General features: G+C 43.6%; 1 protein-coding gene across 1 annotated transcript in view; it reads right to left on the bottom strand.

Moving 5' to 3' along the window:
- Positions 1 to 26,668, bottom strand: part of SIK3 (SIK family kinase 3) — a gene marked incomplete in the record, with an annotated part of 4,425,276 nt that overhangs the window by 1,541,787 nt on the left and 2,856,821 nt on the right. Inside the window, 1 exon segment of the mRNA XM_044080968.1 lies at positions 8,452 to 8,607. Coding sequence (XP_043936903.1) covers positions 8,452 to 8,607 — 156 coding nt within the window.

The following is a 26,668-nucleotide window of genomic DNA, read 5'->3' as shown; positions in this document are numbered from 1 at the left end:
CCTGAGAAGTCCCTCAGCCTGACTAGTCTCCTGAGAGGCCACATCTTGCAATAACAAGGTTTCCCCTGGGAACACAAAGAAACCTCCGGTGGAGCCACGGCTCCACCGACACCTCTAAAGAACCGGCCTCTGGTAGAGCCGGTTCGTCTAGCCTAGGCTTAGCTGGCTTGTCCTTGCGCTTCTTTGAAGAAGCGGGCGTCGGAGCATCCGACGGCATTTTATAGTTACACCGCTTCCCAAAGACTAACCTCACACAATCCAACCTTCTTTTAATAGTGCGTTTATTAAATCTAGCACAAGAGCAACAGCCAACAACGTCGTGCTCAGGCCCTAAGCAAGGAATACACAAAGTATGATAATCTTTATGCGGTACCTGTTTCCCACAAGAAATGCAATTATTAACTTTTTCTGACATCCGGTAAATGACTGAGGCAAGAAAAAACTAAAATATTCTAGCGGGTACTTAGCCAACTTTGAACTCGGTCTGAAACTTCTAAATCGAAAAATCTCAGAACGCCAACCGGCACTTGCAACACTGCTTCTGCATCGGACCATGCGGCAAAAAAGACTGAGGATATGACGTCGGTCATGCGCATTTGTACCCTGACGTCCTGACGTCAGTCAAATGCGCCCTGACCGACGTCAGCCTTATACTTTGATATTCGGGCCGACTGAGGACAGCGGAATACCCAAGTGTAAGGACTGCAGCAATGTGAGATGAAGAACATCCACATTGCAAAGTATGCTTTCCAACTTGTTCAGCTGCATGCAATAATTCCTGCAATTCTTTATTTTCTGCACATTCTGAAATCAACATAATTTTCTGTTTCAGCAATCCCATAACGTGGTTGGTACTTAAGCATATGAAATTGACAGTTTAAGGCCCTGATTGCCAAGGTTGCGGATGTATAAACCTTTTTCCCCATATGTCCAGTGCTCTAGAATCTCTGCCAGAGGGGGTAGGATTTTTTGCTGTTGAGGCCTTAACTCCCTTAGGACCCTGTGAAATAGTTTCAGGATCAGCAGCAGGGTTTCTAAATAAAAATTTATGTGAGTCAGAGACCCTGTAATATCTGTCAGGCTTACTGGGAGCCGGAGGTAAGGAGTCAGAGGTCAAGCTCGACTCCGAAAACGCATCATCCACAATGTCTAAGACAGGGGGAATGGCTAAAGGCCTGTGCTGAGGAAGAAGAAGGAAATCCCTGAGCCTATTTTTTGATTCTGGGAAGCCCTGACTCACCGAGTGAAAATGCTCCCTCAAAGTATGCAAGGTTTCTCCAAATGAATAATCCTCAGGAGGAGATGCGGATGGAATAGACTCCTCAGCATCAGAATCCTCATAGGGAGGTATAGATAAATTCCTGATCAGAAGAGGAATCAGAAGAAATAGAAACCTGATCTGAAGATTCATAATCAGTGTCTTGCCTAAGCCTCTTATCTGGAGCGGGATGGGTACCCCTGATCAAGGTAATAAGGTCTTCACCCATTTTTATCATCTGTTTTTTAGGCATAGAGGCCTGTGCACGTGGCTCATGCATCATTTTTTTTAGTTTTAGAAGATGCTTTTGCCTTTGGCTTTGCAGCTGTTGTCGGTTTGATATACAGATGTTGAGGTCTGAATACACCCTCAGAAGCCGGTGCCTACTCAGCGGCTCCGGACCCATCCGAGGGAGATACATCCGTTGGTCCAATACCTTGAGTATCTTGCGACATGCCGGACTCCACATGGGTGTCAGTAGAGGCCTGCGACTCGAAGGTACAGGTATCAGGGGCTGCGAAAGCGCCTCACTGAGTACCGGCGAACCGGCGACTGGCTTAGGAGAAGCTTCGTCGTCGGTTTTGGATCTTGACTGCCTTTCTCTGTCTTTTTCTTTGCATTTTTTATGTACTCCGGCAGTCGGATTGCTATCCGATGACATTTCTGGGTAGTTAAATCCGTTTCCAAAATACTTTGATGCAAAAATATACAGACGCTTAATAGTGCGTTGGTTAAATCTAGCACAAAACCGACAGCCAGGCATGTTCTGATCAGGGCCAAGGCAAGGAATACAGTATAAATGGAAATCCTTATGAGGTATTTGCTTCCCACAAGTAATACAATTATTAACTTTTTCTGACATCGGTAAAAAGCAAGAAAAAAGTTTTCCCAACGGGGTACTTAGCTTTAGTGAAGACTTCGGTTCTGAAACTCAAACTCGAGTATTTCAGTAGTTGGCCGACCGGCACTTGCGAAATGCTTCTGCTTCGGGCACCGTGCAGCAAGAAAGACTAAAGAAAATGGCGTCGACTGCATGTTTTATACCCCTGACGACCTGACGTCATGGAAGAGGAGACAGCAACTGACGCAGGACCCAAGACTTTGGAATTCAGGCCGACTGAGGGCAACCTGCCAGCAGATTACCCAAAGGTAATGACTGCAACAGTGAAACACGAAGATCAATAATACTATTTTTGGCTTCCCAACAAGAGAAACGTTTCCATTTGCTAGTATAAAGTTGTCTCGTTGAGGACTTGAGAGGAAATCAGAATATGTTGTACTGCAGGGGAGAGAGGTCAGGAAGCCTGGGTAAGATGGGAAGAGGAGGAACCAAGCTGTCAGCTTGAGGGTCTGTAAGGAAAGGTGGAGTGTGCCTGACTTGATGCACCAGCAGATCTGGAACTGGGTCCAGGATCCAAGGCTCATCCTGAAGATGGGGCCATAGAAACAGGAACTAGATTTGACGAGGCCAGTAATGGGCAATAAGTATTAGCTTGCAACCTAATGATTTTGCTTTCTGAAGAACCTTGGGTATCAGGGAACGGGGGAAAAGCATACAGAAGTCCCAGGGGCTAATCGGGAAAAAGTGCATCACTGGGTGATTGTCCCGGTGCGGGGACCAGGGCAAAATAGCTGCTGCATTTGGCATTGATGGAGGTGGCAAAAAGGTTGCAGCAAGGCTGGCCCCACTTGCGAAAAATCTGGTTTGCAATATCCTTCTTCAGGGACCAATAGTGACGCATAAGGATAGTCCTTGCTAAGCTTGTCTGCTATCACGTTGGATTTCCCCGGAATGTGCGTCGCAATCAGGAAGCATTGGGAAGACATTGCCCACTGCCACACTCTTAGAGCCTTTTGACACAAGGGGCAGGATCTGATTCTGCCTTGCTTGTTGATATACCATACTACTGACATGTTGTCCATCTGAACAGCAATTGTACCCGTGAGTAGAAAGCTGTGCAGTGCTTGTAATGCCAGGAGCACCACGCTCATCTCTAGGGCACTGATGTGCAAGTGGTATTCGTGTTGTTGCCAAGTCCCATGAACAGTCTGTCCCAGATAATGCCCCCCACACCCTATCTGGGAAGCGTCTGTGGTCACTGTGGCCACTGGTTGGGGGAGGACAAACAGTCTGCCAATTGTCAGCTGCGTAGACTGAAGCCACCATTTTAGGTCCTTCTTGCAGCTCTCCGTGATAAGAATTTCGTGGGACATGGTCAGATTGTGCATGGACCACTGAGCAAACAGGAGGTACTGTAATAACCTCATGTGGAAGTGCATCAAGGGAATTAGTGTTATTGCTGCCACCATTAAGCCTAGGACTTTTAGAACAAATCTTGCTTGAGTCTTTTCCCTCCTGATTAAGATTGCAACCTAATGTTGAATGGCAGACACCCTCTCCTGAGGCAATTTTTCTATCATGTCTTTGGTATCTAAATCTGCCCTACAAATGTAATATATTGACAGGGCAACAAGGCAGACTTTTCATAATTTATAGTGATGCCTAGCTGAGAGCAGAGGTGGACTGTGGTATCCCTTGCCTCGGTTAGTCGATGCTTGGTGGTGGTAAGGAGCTAGTCATCTAGATATGGAAACACCCGGAATCCTAGATGGCTCAGATGAGCCGTGACTACTACCATGAATCTGGTGAACACCCTGGGGGCTGTGGTGAGGTCAAAAGGCACAGCTCTGAACTGGTAGTGACTGGCTCCCAGCCGGAAGCGTAGAAATCTCCTGGATCACCTGTCCATCTTGATATGGTAGTACGCATCTTGTAGATTGATGGAGCACATCCAATTGTCCTTTCCCAGGAAGGGAAGTAAGGACTGCAGTGTCACTAACCGGAACTTTCTCTTCTTAACAGACATTTTGAGTCTGCTGAGATCCAAAATGGGCCTCCAGACCCAGTTTTCTTTGGTACTAAAAAGAACCTTCAGTAAGTTCCGGATCTGATTTGGTCTGCGAGGACTTCTTGGATAACTCATTTTCTTAGCAGCTTTTGAACTTCTAGGGTTGCTTGTTCCCTTAGATTGGGTGGCATATCTGGGATGGATTTTCGTTTTCTGGGGAGAGGTGGCATGGAGAAAGGAATACTGTATCCCCTGGATATGACTGACTGTACCCATGTGCCTTTTGTGATACTTTCCCAGGCATCTGGGTACAGTGACAATCTGACCCCGACTGCCTCCAGAGGTGGACAGACGGGCCTCCTTTCAGGAGCACTAGAAGGGCCTACTAGAGAATGTATCTCTGTCGCCTTGACTCTGCGGACCCTCTCTGCCACAAGGGCTGTGTCTCCCATTATTAGTCCCCCCTCTGCCCCTGAGGGAAAAATCACCACGTGCATCAGGAAAAGCTCCCTGGGATTTCCGGAACCACATTTTCTCGCCTTTCTGACCTTTGAGATAAGGTCTAGTAGGCGCGGACAAATGTACTCCCACTGCAGAGAGAGTCTTGCCATCCTGCTCACAGCTGGTCAAAGTCTCTTTTACCTTGGGCCCGAACAACAACGAGCTATCAAAAGGGGCGTTGGTAAAGGAGGACTTGAAGGGCTCTGCAAACTGACAAAGGCACATCCAGGAATGTCTCCATAAGGCAACTCCTGTGCCTGCTGCCCTGCTCACTCCATCAGCTGCATAGGAAATAAGCCGCATGGAGGAGTTAACTACAGAAGATAAGGTCGCAAGCTGAGAAGAAGTTCTATCTGTAGCTCCTGCAGCTGTAGGATCCTGTAGGGTATCTCCTAGCTCTTTCAAGAGATCCCTCTGGAGACGGGTGAAATGGGAAAAATAATTTAGTGACCTAAGACTGCTGAAGAAAAGACATGCTTCCCGTATCTGTCCATCGTACGGGACTCTTCATTCGGCAGATGGACTGAAGTAGAGGTTTCTGCTAATTCCATCTTTGTGGCCGCCGCCACTACCATAGCACCAACTTTGGTCAGGAAAGATTTGTCTGGTGCAGTTATGAACTTATTGGGCCTCCGCAGAACTGGTTCCATCAATTCAGGGGAGCTCCATGCCTTTCGACTTACTACCCCTAGCAGCGGGTCCAAGTGCGGAGACACCCAAGATGTGGAGGGTTGGGGACCAAATACGCCCAGGTACACGGACTCATCTTCAGAAGGGGAAAGGGACTTCCAGCCACCCCTTTGCTTGAGGATTTCCAGGATGTCCAAGAATGAGACATCCTCAGAGGGGGACTGTGGGGACCCCTCCAAGTCCGTGCCTGACGTCACCGACTCAGGGGAGTCCAAATGCTTCCTCTTACATGTACTCTTCCAAGGGACCTCCTCAGTGGGGTGCTCTGGGGAGGTTTCAGAAGGGAGGGGGTCACCCAATGGGGCATCCTGGGGCACTGGTTCCCTACGCTTAGAATGGAGGGGTGGTGAGAATGAAGACACTGGCTCCCATAGGGGATGGAGTAGCTGAAGCCGAGGGTGGAGCTGTCAAAGGACAGCACACTCATCACCTCAAAGGCACCACAATCCCGGCCCAAGAGGGTCCCTGGCTCCAAAGAGTTGAGAGACCTCTCATGCACCGAGGGTGACGGCTACGAAGCTGATGTGGGAGCCGAGCTCACCTGCGCTGAAGCTCCAAGAGGGACAGTAGGGTCAGACAAGGGTCTGATGCCACACCCCCCCTTGGGAGCCGACTAGGGAGTGTCGGCTCCCAGGTCCCTCGATAGAAGGGGGTATCGAGGAGATCAGAGCAGATGTCGGGACTGAGAGACCGGAGGTTTTCAGAACTGACGGTTCCACCACAATGACTTCTATGCACTCCAGCTCTGAGCTCAAGTGAGTCGAAGGATGAACAGACGATCTGGGAGGTTGTATATTCGGCTATACATCCATATGGGCTGAGCTCGATAAGAAGGAAACCTTGTTCTTTGGTGACTCCTAGATGGTTCCGAGGACACTGATGGAACAGCAGGAGATAAAGTCTTGTTGGACTAGAGAGGTTTCGGATCCGACGAACTGGAAGATTTGGTCTTTCTGCTTCAACGGCTCCGAGGTCGGAACCGACGAAGAAGTCAGTTTAGAGGATATGTCTGGTTTTCTTGCCTGATTCCCTTCCACGGATGCTTCAAAAGGCCCTTTTAATAAACCTCTCAAAATGAGTTCGTTCTTACACTCCTGCAAGACTCTAGCTCTGAATCCATGACAAATGGAACACGAATCCTGCAGGTGTACCGTTCCCAGGCAATAAACACAGCTAGTATGTCCACCAGTCAGGGACATTTTTTGGGAGCTTTTTGAATCCAGAAGATTTTGATTTCTTTGGATCTTCTTTGGACATATCTGAGTAGTACAAATAGCAACAAGCACAACAAAACCACAGCTACAAGTAGCAAAAAAGGAAGAAATATAACATTCCACAACAACAATAGCACTATATCCAATTTTTTTTTTTTAACAGAAGGTAATGGAAGGGGAGAGCCTCTAAGTTAAACCACAACTCCCCCAACCAAGGAGAGCCTCTAACTTAAACGGCTAACTCCTTACGCTGAAAAGAGGAGAAGGAGGGAATAAGGGGAAACCCTCTAACTGAAACAGGCCAAAAGCAAAAGGTGAATCCTCTAACTAAAAATGGATTCATAAGTGGGAGGTAGTAGGCCTGAAGGAAAAACGACAGCCTGAACAACAACCAAACGGAGATAGGTAGAATCCTAAGAATAAACACTAACTACTAATCTACAGTAAAGACTTCACTGTAAAAATTTTACGATATTTAAGCAAAAAATAGAAGAAAAAAATCGAAAACTTAGCCTGAGCCAGTCTCCAGCAATCTCGAAGCTTCAAGCGGCAAATGAGATCTGGGCAACTCTCGCTAGACATGATGGGATAGGGTCTAGCTTCGAGCCAGTGGAAGCTCTCGAGCTTTAGAATGCGGCCGAGTCGGAGCCGAAGATCGGCTTCAAACCCAACCAACAAGAAGGAAGGCGAGACAGGGACAACACAACATTAAATATCCAACTTCTTGGCAGTAATTTCTATAGAAGCTCTCCTACTTTTGATAGGTAAAACTTCCCAAATGGAAAGGCATCACAGTCTAGCTAAGCAGACAGGAATTCCTTATTCCTCCCTCACAGACTAACAAAAGTGGTTCTCTTTTGCCCACACAGGGCAATCCAACAGCCACAGAGGGCATGTCTAACTTGAAGGACTACACCAGAAGGAGCCAAGGAAAAAGATGAATGGTCTGAGGAACCAGAAATGGCCACAACACAGTGACCCATCTGCAGCTGAGGCAATTTAGTAGCTTGCTGAAAGGGGAAAGAACACTTGGAAATGTTTTCCTTTTTGTGTCTGGAAGAAGGAAGAATCAAGGAACCATCAGGTTGTTCCATGGTGAAGCTGCAAAAGATGCCTGAATCATGGGAAGCCTGGCAGCAGTAGTCAGTGAAACTGGTTAAGTATTAAAAAGTCAAATTTTCCCATCAAACACACAGTGAAAAACACAACACTTACCCAGCCCCAAAAGTATATTAATACAAGTTTTAGAAATGAAAAACAAACTTTAATTTAGTTTTAATAATTTTTTTTCCTCAAATACAAAAAATAATGCTCATAGCAAGAAGTGAATAAAATTCAAGTGACAGACTATAAAAACACGTTCCTGGCTTAGAAATAGTATTCTTACAGAAAAAGTTAATTTCAGTCATAAAATAAAATGTGAAGCCTCCCTCAAAAGAAAAAAAAAACATGAACAATGTCAACATAAAATGACTGACATTATTCACGTAAACACACTATTATGCATGCACCAAGCATCAATCTCTGTGCATGAAAAAAACATTTAAACTAACTATACATTCTAACTCTGTGATTGCATAATTCCTGGGAAAAGGGCAAATTCCCTGACCCAAGATTCATCTGATCTGCTACTTTTGTCTACAAACACATTACATACATTAATATATTATATATATTACATACATAACTATTATATAATGATATATCTATGAAATCTATTCTAAAAGGGAGCTTTGCACTACTTGGGCATGAGTAGCTGAAAAATGGACAATACTGTATGGTTTGCATTCATAAGACTGCATCAGACAGACAAACCTCACTGCCCTCTACTCACACAACTGCTCATCATTTTAAAATATGCATAGCATTACAAAGTGTAGTAGCTCAAAAGCATGCCACAATCTGATACATATAGAAACAAGTCCCATGCTTTACTTACTGGTGTCATAGTAACAAGTGGGGAGGGCCCGCGGGGACGCTTCAGTAACTGCTGTGCATGGAGTTGGATGTTTGCCCCTCCATCTGATGCTCTGCGACCAAGAGGCCCCATTCCATTCAGCAACTGCAGAGTTGGAGGCTGAAGCAGGGACTGCTCCTGTGGAAAACAAAATCACCTGAGACATAAATAAACTTCCTTCGAGTTCATGATCACCAATATGTACTTCACTAAAACAGCACCACTCATGGCTACATTCTTAACTCATTGAATCCTGAGCAGCAGGAGGCTAACTAACACCTTTGTTTCCCCCAATATTTTATAAGCCAAGAAACCACTTACTTCCTGAGAGCTTTTCTCCAAAATCCACCACTGAAAACACACTTCATTAGATTTATATCTGATAAATGGTGAGTTTGAAATGATGTAAAATATGACGGATTGTTGTTAAACAATGGTCTATACACTGGTGTTAGTACAAAAGGTCTGTACATGCCAATTTTATACTGCATATTTATGAAAGAAAACTATTTTGTTTTAACAAAAAATACTAGTGTTATGGTCAAAGAGCCATATCTCTGTAAGTGTGCAAGACACAACCAAGACATCAGTGAGGAAATTGTTTACCAGCTCAAGAGCTTTTCAATGATGCATGGCAAAAGGGAATAGCATACTGTTTTGTTATAGAGCTGAATCAATGCAAATTATGCATAACACAATTTTGCTATTTCAAAACAATATTAATCTAAAAAGCAAAATAATCCTAAAATATTCTGGTCCTCACTCCAAACTTACTGAACTCAGCCCCCATGTTAACAACTCCCTCAACTCCCCAGTAGACCCTTCATGACTAATAACATTAACTACTACTTCCTTCAAACTGCAGCCTCCCTTATCAAAGACAACCCCAAACTCAAACCAAACACCACAGAAGTCCCCTTTGCACTCAAACTGGTTTCTACCCCTACTTTAAGAAAATATCTCCTAAAACTAAATATTACAATCTCCGCTGCAGACAATCTTCTTGAATTTCTATTAATTGCAGCTGAAGCTCTAGCATATCAAATATCTATACTAATGCAGAATTCCATTCTAGAAACTCATGTTCAAGCCATTTAGAAGACATTCATTCTTCCTCTTCATAAAGGAAGGCACTCTGCCAGCTACTCCAACTTCAGACCAACTGCCATTCTGAGTCCATTGCCTAAAATATTGGAAAAGTTTATCCGTTCTCAGTTACTGCAATATCTAACCATGAACGATCTTCTCTCCTCCCACACAACATGGTTTTCACCCCAAACATGTTACCACATCTGCTCTACTTCACTTCACTAACCTTCTTCTTCAGGTTTTTCCCAGTTAGGGGGTCGCCACAATGGATCACCTGTCTGCTCATAATTGGCAGTAGAGTTTTACAATGCCGAGTTGCCAGCCCAGTGCCTAACCTATCACAGAAGGCACATGCACGCACTCACACCTACGGCCAATTTAGAGTGTCCAGTCCACCTACAACATGTCTTTGGGATGTGGGATGAAACCAGAGCACCCGGAGGAAACCCACGTGAGCACAGGGAGGACATGCAAACTCCACCCAGAAGGCACCCCAGCCAAGGATCGAACCGGAGAACCTCTTGCTATGAGGAGACAACACTAACCGCTGCACCACCGTGGCCGCCCTACTTCACTTCGCTGATACCATTAATAAAATAAAAACACCAAAAATATAATACCATCCTTATTCCTAGACCTGTCCAAAGCCTTTGACACAATCTCACACCATAAACGAACTAAAACTCTCCCTCCTTATGTCTATCCCCCTCCTCCTTCTCCTGGTTTAACGTCTGCCTATCAGATAGATTCCAAGCAGTGAAATGGTAGCAAGAATACTCATCATCTCTACCCATTACTGCAGAAGTGCCACAAGGTTCCATACTTGGACGCTTCCTGTTTTACAAATTTATAAATGATCTACACACTGCTTTCACACATGCCACTCTTATACAATACGCAGATGACTCTACACTCATCTGCACAGCATCAAACCTACAAAAAGTCAAGAAATTATTTAAGAATATTTTACATCTAAAGAATCCTGGCTAGACAACTCAACTCCTACTTAACAAAACTACTATTTTTATCCATAAAACATGCTCTCAAACCGAAACTCTTGCCAAAAATCACTTTATTAAATAACACTCTGAACAGGTCTCTAACACCAAACTTTTAGGAGTCGCTATTGGTGACATGAAATTTAACTTACCCTTCCAAACTTATTAAAAAAATAAAAGCTTGGCCTTATGCAGAACAAAACCACACCTAGCAGAGAGAACCAGAGAAACCACTGCTAAAGCTTACCTTCTACCTAATCTACTGTATGCCTTGCCACTCTTTACTAACCTGTAAACTTCCACACAAATACAGCTTGAACAATGCTACTAGAAAATAGTTCTCCCACAACACCTACATTACAGTCTCTACTACTACTAGCTCATATTCTAACTACACTAAGTATCCAGCACAAAAAGGTGTACTTTCAAAACTACCACCATATAAAAATTCTGTGCTCATGTTTTATAAGGCTTGTTGCTCCTACTACTATTGGAACTGCCTGGGTATCTTTTTCTTCCACATTGCTCTCATTTCTGCCTGCAAATCCTGATATTTTATGACTTTGTCTCTCTCTGTACGCAAGACACCACAGTCAATGGGTGTAGCGATTTCAAGTTATCAATGCTAATTTTGTCTTCTTTTCATGGACTACTGTATCTAGTTTTCTCACATCTATATTTTGAACTGCTGGTAATGGTTGATCCCATGTGATGTAGACTTCATTTTCTGATACTTTGCAGCTCATGTTTCCAGTGTTTTTCGGATATTTCAATGCTGTAATGTTTGTACAATCCCCAGTGCAACGGTCTTGCCACATTATTATGTCTTTCGGTATACAGTCCTTCTGACATTAGTATCTCACAACCAGCAACAAGGTGTGCAACTGTTTCTAGTTCTGTTTTACAAAACCTACACTTGTCTGTTTCTCCCACATGTTCAATGGACTCTGGAAACCAACGTGTACACAAGTCCTCTATTTTGGCCACCAATATTAACCTTTCATCTTTTGGTTTGAATATGCCTCTCCTTAACCATTCCTGCATTAGATCCTGATCAACATGAGATTCTTCCAGGAGTTTTCTATACTTGCAAATATATTTATGCATTTTCCACATTTCTTGCCTTCTCAACTAATCCCTCACCTTATATTACATGCTTTTGGGAGACTATTTATTGTTTTGCAAATTTTAGCCGGGCCTGGATGTTTTTCTGTGTAAGAAAAGGCTTCTGTCTTGCAACCCTACCCCATAGCCCAGACATATGGAAAATACTGGAGATTGTTGTCGCATGTAGTACACAACCAGTACTTGGCAGAAATTCCTGCAGCTCCTTCAGTGTTGCTGTAGGTGTCTTGGCAGCCTCTCTGGCCAGTTTTCACCTTGTCTTTTCATCAATTGTAGAGGGATGTCCAGTTCTTTAAAACGTCACTGTTGTCGCATATTTTCTCCACTTTTTAATGACTGTCTTCAGTGTGTTCCATGGTATGTCCAATGCTATGAAAATTTGTTTGTACCCTTCTCCTGACTGATACCTTTCAACAATGAGATCCCTTTGATGCTTAGTAAGCTCTCTGCGAACCATGGCTTTTGCTTTAGCAGGCAACTAAGTAAATGTTAGGAAAATCCTACTAGGACAGCTGAACTTTATTTGGGGTTAATCAGAGTCTCTTTAATTGATGGCAGGTGTGTACCCAAGATGACTGTATGCTGTAATTAAATCAAAAGGTGCATCAACAAAGTATTAGTTTAAGGGTGTGCACACTTATGCAACCAGCTTATTGTACATTTTTTATTTTTTTTATATGTTTGCCCTAGCAGATTTGTTTGTTTTTCAATTGACTTGTACAGGTTATAGGTCACATTAAAGGTGGGAAAAGTTTTGAATTGATTTATTGTGGTCTCATTTTTTATATCACAAAAACCTGGCATTAACAAGGGTGTGTAAACTTTTTATATCCACTGTATGTACATATTTATAAAAGTTTGGTATTGTCCTATAAACTTGCTCAAAAGGGAGAAATTTAGATCTTGGAATTAGAGCAATAAGTGGAAGAGCTGTTGAAAAAATTGTTGTAAGTAGAAGAAATCTGTCTAAATCCTGGGAAGACTTTGAAAGTGAATTTAAAATCAGAGTGAAGTTGAACAAGAGGAATATGGCAAAATCTTCAACATAACTTGGGGATTTAATGGAAGATGAAAATAGACTCTTGGAACAGGCTAAAAATTAAATTATAATTAAGATTATATAGCTAGACTATATGAAATTAAAAAGAAAACATAACTAAAAACAATTTGTTAAGAAAATAGCCCTAAATCACAAATCATGTTGGCTAAAAAAGCTAGTTAGCAGGAAGTGGAAAGGACAGTGCATAAATTAAGAAACCTTAATCCAAGAAATACCACCAAATATCTGGAAGACATCTTAAAAGATCTTTACATCTTTTTATGAATAACTACATGGGAAGAGAATGGTATGAAATTCATAGGGACCAAATGAACAGCTTTAAGAGGGATGCAAAATAAGCAGATTAAATGAGGTGCAGAGGCTAGAGCTAGGGAGAAAGACATGTATCAACAGAAGTAAAACACTCTTAGCACAACAGACCCCTAGAAAGACAACAGTGGAGGATGACACACCGGTTGAGATATGGAAACTGGGAGAAATAAGTACAAAGTATAGGAACTTTCGTTTAATGAAATTCTAGAAGGTGGGAGGGTGCCAAACGCATGGAAAAAAGCAGTGGTGAAGAAGTAAAGGATTCTAGGACCCAGATTTACAAAGGCCTACCTCCATACAAAATCACAACCTCAAACTATTTATGTACCTAGTAGCTAACATCTAAGTTTCTCCCACGGATAACAGACGAGGATCAATATGGTTTTGTGGAAGGGAGACAAATATTTGATATTATCAATACAATAACAATGTTACAACTAGAAGCAGAAAGTGAAAAATCCTCTTTCCAGTTAGTGAGTCTTGAAGCCAAGAAAACATTCAACAGGGTTAACTGGGATTATCTGTTGGCAGTTCTTAGGAAAATGGGATTTTCAGGTAAGTTTATGAGACAAGAAGTACATTCCAGTCCACAGGCTCTTATTAAAGTCAATGGGAACAAATCAGGCCAGTATGAATTGTTCAGTTACCAGACAGGGTTGCCCACTTTTTCCTATCTTATTTGCATTTTGCACAGAACCCTAGCAGAAACAATCACAGACTCAGAGATTAGTGTATTTGACTGGCCTGGATAGCAGCATAAAAATAGTGTTGTTTGTGGATAATATCATACAATACTTAAATCCACAGACAGGGGTAAAAATGAAAGTTATGTCCTCACCATAACTATGCATCTGCATTGTCCATTTTCATTCTTCCTCAACAAATGGGTCTCGGAGCTGACTCAGCCGCTTTTCCACTAGATTCTAGGATCCAACTCTCAAGCTTCTCCCTTCACCTATAATGCCCCTGACCACTGTACCACCTCAGATCAAGTCTGCTGCTACTATATAACTATCCAAATATACAGCATAATAATAATAATAATAATACCAAAAAATAGTATGGCAACAAAAGAGGGGTTCAAACAGAAGCTGCAGTTCCTAACAAAAGATTCATCAGGTCACTCCCAAAGATGTGGATGGGGGAAGGTGGAGAGGTTGAGGAAGAATGAAAATAGATACCACAGATGCATAATTATGGTGAGTACATAACTTTTATATCTGATGTTGTCATTTTCATTCATTCATCAATGAATGGGACAGAGTCCACAGCTACAGTAACTTTGGTTGGCCCTCATGGAAGGGTATTCTGGTGAACTGCAGAACCAAATGCAGCCCTGTTTCTGGAGAGAATATCCAACTTGTAATGAACAATAAAGGTATGAACACTGGACCAAGTGGCAGCTGCACAAATATCATCAATAGAAGCTCTGGCTCAAAAGGCAGTTGAAATGGCCATAGACCTAGTTTAGTGTCCTTTTGATTGTTTTGGCAAGGTGAAACCTATCGAAGAGTAAACATAAGAAATACAATCTGTTATCCATTTGGCTAGTGCAGTGTTAGATACTAGTTTTCCAAATTTGCTGTTGGAGAAGGAAACAAACAGTCGGTCAGTTTTTCTAAATTCTTTCATCCTATGACGACAGAAAAGAAATTGCCTATGTACATCTAAAAGATGAAGCATGTACTCTCCCCCTTTGTTGTCAAATTTAGGAAAGAAAACTGGCAAGTGTATCACTTGATTGATGTTTGCTTCAGAGGCAAATGTGGGTACAAAGGATGGATTAGTATGTAAAATAATCCGATCTTTTGTGGAAAATTAAATAAGGCAGTTTTGAAGAGTGCGCTTGTAGTTCAGAGACTCACCTTGCAGAAGTTATAGCCACAAGAAAGACGGTCTTCCAAGAAAGAAATCTGAGATCCGCCTTAGCTGAAGGTTCAAAGGAGGAACATATCAAACTGCAATACAAAAGTAAGATCCCAAGGTGGAGTGGGATCCTTTATTCAAGGTCTCAGTAAAAAGGTACTCTTGAGGAATATTTTACATAGTCTGGATGAGGCTAAGGGGGATGCATTATCTCTGATGTGATAGTTGGAGATGCCTGTCAACTGAACTCTGATTGTCCAGAAACTAGCACCACTTTGAAAGACTAAAAAAATCTAAAACAGTGGGAATTGTAGCGGTGAAAGGATCAGTTTCTGCTGTGCCCAAAGGGAAAAGCTCTTCCATTTACTCTTGTCAAACTTTCTTGTAGAGGGTTTCTGAGATGAGAATAAAATTTGGCAAACAGGAGAGGAAAGCCTGGAATGTTTACCCATCATCAGACCTGGAGAGACCCTGCGGTCAATCTGAGACCTGTAATGTCTGGATGAATCATTCCTGACAGGTATCAAAGAAGGTCTGGACTGGGGGGTCCAGTGTCCAAAGTGGACATAGTAAGTGAGACCACAGGAAGGGGAACCATACTTGCTGAGGCCAGAAGGGGGAAAGGGGATTACTTTGCTCAACTGGAGTGCTTTCTGAAGGAATTTGGGGATTAGACGTAGAGAAGGATAAGCATATAGAACACCAGAGAGCCAAACAAGGACTACAGCAACTCTCGGTGACTGTCCCTGAGCAGGAATTTGGGCAAATAACCAGCTGCATTTGTTGTTGAGGGGAAGGCCGAATAGATTACATTAATGCTAACCCCATTTCAGGAAGATCAGATTTGCCACCGATTGATTGACAGACCACTTGTGAGGCATCAGGAGAGTCCTGCTAAGCTTGTCTGCTAGAACTCTGAATTTCCCCGGTATGTGCGTTGCTAAAGAAAGCAGTTGAATGATATTGCCCATTGCCACATCCTCATTGCTTCTTGGCATAAGATCTGGCTCCCCCTTGTTTGCTGATATGCCAAACTACTGATAAGGTGTCCATTTGGATAGCAAATGCCCTTACAGGAAGACTTCCAAAAGCCATGCAATACTAAAAGGACCACTCTCATCTCTAAGACATTTATATGCAATTTGGTCCCTTCTGGGGACTACATGCCTTGAACAGTCCATCTCAAGAACTGGCCCCCACCACCACCACCACAACTGGGAGGCATCCATGGTCAATGTGCTGTTTCGGGGAGGAAGGATAAAGGGACGTTGTCCTTGACAAACCTGATAGGACTAAATACACGATAGTAGAGAGTCCTTGCAGACTCGAGTTAGTTTTATACGATGTTGAAGGGGCTGTCAAAGAATGGACGACTGAACTGCTACAGTTCACTGGAGAATATGCACGTGAAGATGAGCAGTAGGTATGATGGTAATAGTTGCAGCCATTGATTCTAGGGCTTTGAGAACCATTTTTGCTGAGGGAAAGGGGTGAGAAAGAACCTGTCTGACATGCAATCTTAAGTCAAAAATTCTGATCTGTGGTTGGAGAGTGAGACAACTGTCTGTGACTAGCCAAGCCCCTATAAACTCCAAGACTTGAACTGGCTGAAGGTGGGACTTTAAAAGATTGATTGTGATTCCCAGGGCTTGAGATAATCAGAGTAAGCAATCCCTGGCTTTTACTAGGAGATGCCTGGTTGATGTGGTGAGGAGCCAGTAATCTAGATATAGAAACACTCTGAATCCATATACTCTTAGATGAGCTGCTACCACTGTCAAACATCTGATGAACACCCTGGGGGCTGTGGTGAGGCTGAAGGGCAAGGCTCTGAATTGATAATGGCTAGCTCCTGCCAGAAGCGTAGGTATCTTCGAGATCACCTGTTCATTTTGATGTGATACTGCACATCTTGAAGATCTGCTGAGCATATCCAGTCGTTCTTCTGTAACAGAAGCAGAATGGACTGAACCATGACCATCCGGAACTTGGAGTTCTTTACAAACTGGATAAAATAACGGAGATGCAGGATAGGTCTCAGGTCCCCCTGTTTTCTTTGGCACCAAAAAGAACTTTGAGTAGAGTCTGGATCCTCTTTGGTCTGATGAGACCTCTTGGATGACTCTCTTGTCTAGCAGCTTTTGAATCTCCAGAGCTGCTAACTCCCACTGACTGGGTGGAACTTTGGGGGGCAGTTTTCTTTTCATGGAGGGAATTTGTAAAAGGGGATGAAATATCATCTGGGTGCTATTCTTTGCACCCACGTATCTTTTGTGATGGGTGTCCAGGCTTCTGAGTGCAAAGATAAGCACCCCCTGACTGTCTCCAGAGAAGAACAGTCAGGCAATCCTTCAAGAGTGCTGAAAGGGTCTATCCGAGAAGGAATTTCGGAAGCCCTGGTTTTGAGGACCCCCTCTGCCATGTGGGCGGTGTCTTCAGTTATTATTCCCCCTCTGCCTCTGGAAGAAAGATTTCCATGTGATCCTTACAAGGTCCTGGAGACATCTGGAACCACATCTTCTTACCATCGTGTTGACTCCTAGAAAATTGGACTCTGCAGGGTAGAAAAACAGTTTACCACATCAGGCAAGGTCTTTCCATCCTGCTTACTGTGGAAAAGTGTTTCTTTAATGGTTGGGCCAAACAGAGAGAATCCATCGAAGAGCTCTGCAAAAATCACACAATCGCATCCAGGCATGTCTCCTAATGGCTATGCATGAACCTGTGGCCCGTGAGGAACTGATGCATTGAAGATTGATTGTAGGGTGGCCAGTCGAAAGGAAAAAACTTCTCTTCCTCCATCAACAAGGACCCAGGGGGTAGAGGTAGAGAGTTCCTTGATTAAGGAATATGTAATCTAGTGAAGTGTGCCATATAATTTAGTGACCAATAAAGCAAAGGTCATTGAGGCATAAACTCACTTCCCATACCTGTCCAATGTCCTAGATTCTTTACTGGGGCAGGGTGGACAGAGGAGTGCTGCTCAGCCAGCTCTGTTTTAGTGACAGCTACAACCATGGCATCTATGGGGATTCGCTTACTCCAAAACGATCTTTTGAAGCTCTAAGGATTTTATCCGGATGCACTGGAATCAGTTCTATTGTATCCAATGCCTACCATGGCCAGCGGGAGACAAGATCTATAAGCTCATCTGCCGGGGGGTATAACCCAAGACGTAGATGGGCCAGACCTGAAGACTTCTAGGAACGCAGATTCCTCCTGGTTAGAGGTTTTGGAGGACCAACCACCTTCATGGCACAGGATTGCTGGAATGTCTCTGAAGGATATGTCTTCTAGTGGAGATCTTGGGGACCTTTCCTCCTCATCAAAATTGGATTCTTCAGTCAAAGATTCCTAAGGGGAATCTAAGTGCCTCCTTTTGCACAACCTCTTTCAGAGGACCTCTTCAGTGCAGTATTCTGGAAAAGTACTGGAAGAAGTGAGGATTCCCAAATTGGAACTGCCTGGAAGCTCTTACAGGCTGACTGTCCCTGTGAAGTAGGATGAATAGACTCAAACAGGTCTGAAGGGGGGGACAGGGATTGGATCAGAAGAGGTAAGAGTCTAAACATCTCTTGGGTGGGAGAAAACCCTCTCCATCACTTCAAATGGCGAGGGACTATGAGAAGCTGTGGTCAACCAGTCAAAGTTGAAGCTCTTGGATCATGCAAACTGGGACCTTCCCCAATCTCCCACTCCAAGGGAGGAGAAGGAGCCAAGCTGTCCCATGTCGAGGTTCCGAGGGGAAGCAATGGCTCTGAAAACTTTGGAGTCAAAGACATTCCCTTGGATCAGACACCGACTTTTCGGCTCCAAGACATGTCCAGCTCAAATGGAGTCAGAGTTGAATGGGTCACAGAAGTAGAGTTGAAGATAAAAGCATCTTCGAATCCAACTTGGAGATCTCAGATCTGAGGGCTCCAAAACAGAATGTCAGATCGGAGAAGGAGAAAGCATGGTATGTGAATGAGGTTTAAGGGTCAGGGATCCGACGGAGACAGAGCTGGTACGACCCACATCTGGACTTGTGTTCTGAGAAATTTTCTCATCATGCTATCCACCTCTGCCTCTAAAAGGCTCTGGGAGGACCTGATTGAAGAGGAAGTGGAAATGGGTTGAGAAACTTTCTTGGTATCTCTTGTAAGAAATGAGACCTCAGTCTTGGAGATACCAGATCCAGAAAAAAAAAGAAGAATTTGGAGCACAGGAGACTTTGACATTGAAGGCATAGTATCTGTGGACTTTGGATCAGAGTGCTGGAAGATTTTAGCTGGAGGTTCTGATGTCGGAGCAGATTTGGGAGACCTCACAGGACAGGGCTTTCAATGCTCACTGGGCTCTGTAGACTTAGACTTCTGTGAGGGAGTTTCAGCCTCTGAAGCAGAAAAGCAGAAGGAGGAGCAGAAGCAGAAATAAGGCCCTTAAGCACCAATTTGTTGCATTGGTTGCTGATAGCTCTGGTGTTAAAGTCAGCACAAATTGTACAAGGAGTTTCAAAATGAGAAGGGCCTAAACAATAAATGCACTCCCTATGGGCATAAGACACCTGCAACAACTGGAGAGGCCGCAACAGTACCTCACAAAGAGGATCCTAGGCCTTAAACACTTGTCCTATATGGACAGACTCAAAAAAACTCCAACTATTCTCTGTCTCACATCGCCTACTTGGAGGTGATCTCTGCTTGACTTACAAAACCATGTCTGACCCAGCTCTGTTAGAAATGTTACATCTAAAGAAATCCCAATCTCTCCGCACAACATGCTCCAGAGACCTCAACCTCATTACTACAATCAACAGAATGTAGGGAAGGACAGAGACTGCCCATGCTATGGAATTGACTTCCCATACATGTCAAGCAGAGCACCTCACTGACCCTCTTCAAGAGAAATCTTGATGAGTGGATGGGGAATAGAAAATTCACTCTGGGGATAACTCCAGTGGCTCTTCTCGACAGAGGCACTGGGAGCCAAGGCTGGGTGCACAATGCCAAGGTAATCCTATGGCCAGGCTTGTAAAGGCCCCAGGGCCATTAGCCTAGTACACACCTACGAACCTATAAAAATGCCACTTCTTAGTTGGTTATTGGTGTCTGAGAGGAACACATTACTTATATATATATATATATATATATATAAAGAGATAGAGAGAGTACATATGATTTAGTCAACTGGTGCAGGGCTTCCTCTTCCTATGGCGGCCTGAAAAGACTGAATATTTGTGAGTATGGATTAGTACTCCACGGGAGATGCAGTGAAAAAATGTGAGAAGACATTTCAGAAAACAGTTTGTTTATTTTTTTTTCATACCAGGGTAGTGCACTAATCAATTCTGACCAATTTCAAGTTCAGCCCAGGTAAAATACAAAACATTTCACAAACAAAAAATACAGAAATGTAAGCAGTAATAGAGTAGTTCAGACTTACTACATACAAATAACTGTGTATATACATTCTAGTGAGAAGAGGTGAGACTTAGAAAGGAGATAGGTTGACATGCCCCGTGTTGAAGCAGGAGCATTTGGCTTGGATGAAGAAATGATTTTCAAGTTGTATTGTAAATTTGGAATAAGTGTTGATTTCCTTAATGCTGAAGGGGAGAGCTTGTCAAAGAGTAGGTGTGAATGAGAGGATAAAACACATGCAGTGCTGTGAAATTTGGTTCCAGGGGTAATGAGTCTCTGTGTAGCTTGAGTAGTATCTCAGGTTGTATGAGGATATTTTTATGAAGTCTAACTGGAAGGGGAGTAAATGTTTGGAGATGGGAGTAGCTTGTAGAGTTAATATAAAAATAAAAATAGGTTATATATCTTTGTTTTATGGGCAGCCATTTAGTTTTCTAGGGTGATGCAGCCCACAGAAAGGAGAATTTGTAATGAATCGGCAGATGCTGTTGGACGTAGTATGAAGTGGGGAAATGTTTTGTTTGGCAGAAGAAGCAAAAACTGGGAGCTCATATTCATGTTGAGAAAGAAGAACTTCTTTGCCAATGGCTTCTCTGGCTGGTTGGGATAGAAAAAAATTTTTTTTGGCCCAAAAGAGGAGGGAGTTTATGTTGGCTCTCAATTTTTTATGTGGAAATGTAAGTTTACTGACTGATCAAGCCATAGTTCTAAGTATTTGAAGGTAGGGGTTGTCTCTACAGAATGGTTACGTAGGTCAAAGACATGTAAACAACCAGGTAGTCTCAATTTTTCAAGAACAAAGTTGAAATCCAAGGAAGGAAGAATTCGCTTTCGAGGGGATCTCATGTACAATACTTCTTTCATAAACTGATCATAAAGAGATGAAAGGGGGGAATCCATGGGTAGACAAGCTGAGATGACCGCAAGATGCACTTTGATAAAAGCATGTGACAAACCAAGTCTTAGTAGCACACACAAATATTTCAAAAACAGAGGGTCGGAACCCATTTGGGACCTCTGTTATTGGCTAGGTACCACCTAGAAAGCTTATTCCACCTCTAGACATAAGAATTCCTAGTTGCAGGTTTTCTTGCCTCCTTTAAATACCTGCTGCACATTCACATGGAAAAGGTGCCTAAAAGGTATCACAACAGAATCATCCAGGCCCTCAGTTGCAATTGTTCTAGGACAGCTACGGAGTCAATCCTAGCCCCTTAGATTTGGTGCTGATGCTGTGGCTCCGAGAGTCCCCTGGCTCAGAAAGGCTTGTGGCCAAGTGACTCAGGGTAGTTACATCAGTCAGTAAACAGACTGTCTTCTGATCCAATAAGAACACCCCCAGGGTCTCGGATCCGAAGGCTAAGAAACAGAGGGTCGGATTGGAGAAGGAGAAACGAAGGGGGAAGTAGACAAGGGTCAGCTTACGGATCTGAATTTTCTCATCATCCTATCCACTCTTCAGGCTCAGATAAACTACTGGAAGACCTAAGAGAAGACGTGGAAGATGGAGGTCTTGAAAATTTGCAGGGGAATCCCTCCAAGAAAAGTGAAAGCAGCCGAAGAGACTGGAACTATAAGCAGAGGAGGTGATCGGATCCAATTTTTTTTTTTTTTTGATATTTTAGCAGGTGACGCCAAAGAGGAAAAGCGACATGGTGAACTCTTGTGAGATTCTCTATTTTTGGAAGCCGAGACTGGCTTCCCCTTATCCAATTCCTTAGATGGGGTTTGAGCCCCAGCTATAGAAGCAGAGGGAGACTGCCCTTCAAAACCAACTTATTCTTTTTGTCTGTGAGAGCCCTGGAATTGCACCCAGAGCAAAGAGAACAATCCACATCTAAATGTGCAGCTCCCAAACAATATACACATTCCCTGTGGACATTCGAGTTCAGGATTTTATGCCCATAGGTGATGTATTTTTTTAAAAAATGGTAAGCTTGTCTGCCATACTGACCTAACTAAGCTAAGTCTAGAACAGAACTACAAAGGACAACTAAATACAAACTAAGAGGAAAGAGAGAAAGAAAAACTACCAACAATGGTAGTAGAAGCAGCAATACTCTAATGAGTAGGGAAGAAAAATATAAAATATAGAAATTTAAATAGCAATACCAGCAACGGTACTACGTAGAAGTACTGAGAAATTGGTAGCAACATAAGAGAAAACTAGCAAGAAAACAGAGGCAGAATGGACTGAACTGTGACTATCCAGAATTTGGAGTTTTTTACAAACTGGTTCAGATAGCTGAAAATCCAGGATAGGTCTCAGGTCATCTGTTTTCATTGGCATTCAAAAGAACCTTGAGTAAAATCCGGATCCTCTTTGGTCTGGTGAGACCTCTTGGATGACTCTCTCATCTAACAGTTTTTGAATCTCCATGGCTGCTAACTCCCACTGACTGGGTGGAACATCAGGGAGACATTTTATTTTCATTGAGGGAACTTGTAAAAAGGGAATGAAATATACTCTGGATACCATTCTTTGCACCCATGTATCTTTTGTGATGGCTGCCCAGGCTTTTGTGTACAAATACAAGCACCCCCCAACTGTCTCCAGAAAAGAACAATCGTACAATCCTTCAGGAGTGCTGAAAGCATCTATCTGAGAAGGAATCTCAAAGTCTTGGTTTTGCAGACCACCCCCCCCCCTGCTGTGTGGGTGGTGTCCTCCTTTATTATTTCCCTTCTGCCTCTAGGAGTAAGATTTCAGCATGAGTCTTGAAATGGTCCTTGAGACTTCCACCACCACATCTTACCACCATGTTGATTTCTAGAAAATGGTCTCTGTGGGGTATAAAAATAAATGTATTCCCATGGCAGACAAGGTCTTTCCATTGTGCTCACTGGGAAAGCATCTCTTTAATGGTGGGCCCAAACAGAGGATCCATCACAGGATGCATTGACAAATGATGCTTTAAAGGGCTCCGCAAAATCACACAATCTCATCCAGGCATGTCTACTGATGGCTATGCTTGAAACCTTGGCTCATGAGGAACCCTCAGTTGCATGAGAGATTACCCTCATCGACTCATTTGAAATAGATTTAGGGTGGCTAGTTGTGTGGGTGGACAAAGGAGCTCTGATCAGCCAGCTCCATTTTGGTGGCTGATGCAACCATGACATCAACAGAGATTCCCTTACTCCAAAACTGTCTTTTGCTACTTCAAGGATTTTATCTGGATGCCATGGAATCGGTTCTATGGTATCCGGCTCCTTCCATGACTGGCGGGAGACAGGTTCTATAAGCTCATCTGCAGAGAGGGGGGGGGGGGTCAGAGGATCAACCACCTTTTCGGTGTAGGATTTCTACACTGTCTCCATAGGAGACATCTTCTTGTGGAGATCTTGGGGACCCTTCATCTTCATCAAAATCAGTCTCTTTGGTTAAAGATTCCTTAGGGGAATCTAGGTGCCTCCTTTTGCACATCCTCTTCCAGGGGACCTCTTCAGTGGGGTGCTTTGGAGAGGTATAGGAAGAGGTGGGGAGTTCTCTAACTGCCTAGAAGCTCTTACAGGTTTGTCTGTCCCTGTGGAGTGGGATGAAAAGACTCAGAAACAGGATCAGGGATAGGATCTGAACAGGTAAGAGTTGAAAAAGCTCTTGGACAGAAGAAAATCCTCACCACCACTTCGAAGGCTGAGGGAACAGGAAAAGCTAAGGTCAATCAAGCCGGAGCCGAAACTCTCAGATCAGACAATCTATCCCCCCCCCCCGATCTTCCACTCTGAGGGATGAGTTGGAGCAGAGCTGTCCAGCACCAAGGCTTCGAAAGGAAACAATCGGTCTGAAAGTTTCAAGGTTCAAGTAATGTCCTTGGACCCTATGCCAATGCTTCTGCTTTAAGGCATGTCTTGCTCAAGAGGAGATGGAGCTGAATGGATCAGGGAAGTAGAGTCCAAGATGAAAGCATAGAAAAGCAAATATATTGGATAACAGAGTTGAACTTTAATGTTTTTACTCACTAACCCAGAGAAATAACTGCTTGAGCTAGAGAGAACACAATCCCGACCAATTCGTTAGAGCAGCAAATGAGATCTGAGATAATGCAGTGGTCCAGGGCATTATGGGTAAAGGGAGGAGCTCAAGAATTGGATCCAAGGATCTAGTGATAAGTGGCAGAGTCAGATCCAAGGGTCAGATCCGAGACACATTCACTGATGAACGAATGAAAACAACATCATCAGATTATGACATTACAGAAAAAAGCAGCAGAAAGTACAGTTGTGTACACTTACCATAAATGTAGATGTTTGAGTGTATTCACTGTTGCAGTCTTCACATTTGGGTTATCTGCCTGCAGGTAGCCCTCAGCCGGCCTGATTACCAGAGTCTTGGGATTTCTGCGTCGGATGCTGTCGCTTCTTCCATGACGTCAGGTCGTCAGGGGTATAAAACATGCAACCGACGCCTTTACATCAGTTTTTCTTGCCCCAGATGTCAGGTGCCCCCACAATAGGAAGCAATTACATGGTATGGAACACCCCCAGCAAAAAGCAAATACACATGATATAAAGTATGCCAAACAAAAAAGATAGATAAAACTAAAGAGAAGTCAGTGGGCTGGAGGGAGGGTAACCAGGACTGCAACAGTGAATACACTCGAACATCTACATTTATGGTAAGTGTACACAAAGTACAGTTTTGTACCTACCATAAATGTAGATGTTCGAGTGCTCATACAGCTGCAGTCATAACAGATGGGTTATCCTGCCGTCAGTCGGCCGAATTCCAAAGTCTAGGTCCAGCCTCAGTTGTCGCTTCCTCCCTGACGTCAGTGCGGCAGGGGTATAAAAGAGGCAGCTGACGCCATTTTCTTCAGTTTTTCTTGCCCCAGATGTCAGGTGCCCCCAGAAGGAAGGCAAACATAATGTTATGCAAAAATGCAATGTTGATAAATCAAAAACAGTAGTTGCAAGCAAATACACCATAAAAGAGTACCCCAAAAGGTTATATGAAAAGGGTTTATCATAAGGCCTGTCCTAAGAGGGGTTGGAGGGCGGGAAACCTGGACTGCAGCTGTATTAGCACTCGAACATCTACATTTATGGTAGGTACAAAACTGTACTATGTTCATCGTGCATACAGCTGCAGTCATAACAGATGGGTAGAATCCCAAAGCTAAGTAAGGGTGGTAGGGACGGAAACTAGGAGGGGCTAGGATGCCCTGCATGACTGCTGTGGCAAAGCCCGCTCTAGATTTAGAGTATAGTGGGAGGTGATAGTGCTTGGAGAAAGTGTGCACTGAACTCCAGGTGGCTTCTTCCAAAATATCCTTGGTAGGGACCCCCCTGAGGAAGGCTGCAGAGGTAGCTGTGGCTCTGGTGGAGTGGGATCTGACGCATGCAGGCACAGTTTTTCCATTAAATGAGTAACAAAAGCGTATGCAGTGGGCTATCCATTTTGAAATTGTCTGTTTGGAAATAGCCTTTCCTTGAGCACCTGCAGCATAGGACACAAAGAGTTGCTCAGATTTCCTGAATGGCTTTGTCCTGTCCAAATAACAACGAAGTTGTCGGTGAATGTCCAAGGAATGTACTAGTCTTTCCCCTTTGTTTTGTGGATTAGGATAAAAGGTAGGTAAGTGGATAGTCTGATTCAAAGCTACACTGGATACTACCTTTGGCATAAAGGTAGGATTGGTTCGTAAGGAAACTCTGTCCTGATGGAAAATGATGAATGGTTGCACAGCCATGAGGGCCTGTAGCTCCGAAACCCTGCGAGCTGAGGTGATAGCCAGAAGAAAGGCTGTTTTCCATGACAAGTACTGTAACTCTGATGAAGAAGCTGGCTCGAAGGGAGGAAGGGTCAGCTTTTCCAATACGAAGTTGAGGTCCCAAGCAGGGACTGGTAGTTTCCTTGGGGGTTTTATATTCTTTGCCCCTCTGAGGAACTGCCTTAAAAGAGGATGAGAGAATAAAGGAGGATCTGTGTTGTATTGTGGAGAAATGGCTGAAGCGTGAATCTTGATGGAGGAGAAGGAAAGACCATTGTTTAACATCTCAGCTAGGTACTGTAAAATTTGAGGTATATTTATTACCCATGGATTCTGTCCCTTCTTTTGATTCCAGGCACAAAATTGTTGCCATTTGGCGGAGTAGGCCTTTCTAGTAGAAGGTCTTCTGGCCTCCAAGATGACATCCTGCACCTCCTTGGAGAGGAGAAACTGTTGGGAAATCAAGGAATTCTCCATGCCGCTAGATTTAGAGTTTTGAGATGGCTGTGAAGAGTTTTGTAGTTGTGCTGGGATGTAGGATCCATGGTGGGGAATGTGTCAGGCTCTTCAGGAGCGGATACCAGTGTTGCCTTGGCCAGTCTGGAGCAATGAGAATCATTTTCGGTCTCTCTG

Source organism: Protopterus annectens, chromosome 8.part0 (genome assembly GCF_019279795.1).
Source record: "Protopterus annectens isolate FY-2018-M chromosome 8.part0, PAN1.0, whole genome shotgun sequence".
In the NCBI taxonomy this organism is placed as follows: Eukaryota; Metazoa; Chordata; order Ceratodontiformes; family Protopteridae; genus Protopterus; species Protopterus annectens.
The sequence above is the reverse complement of the archived record's forward strand: the minus strand, read 5'-3'. Positions and strand labels throughout refer to the sequence as shown.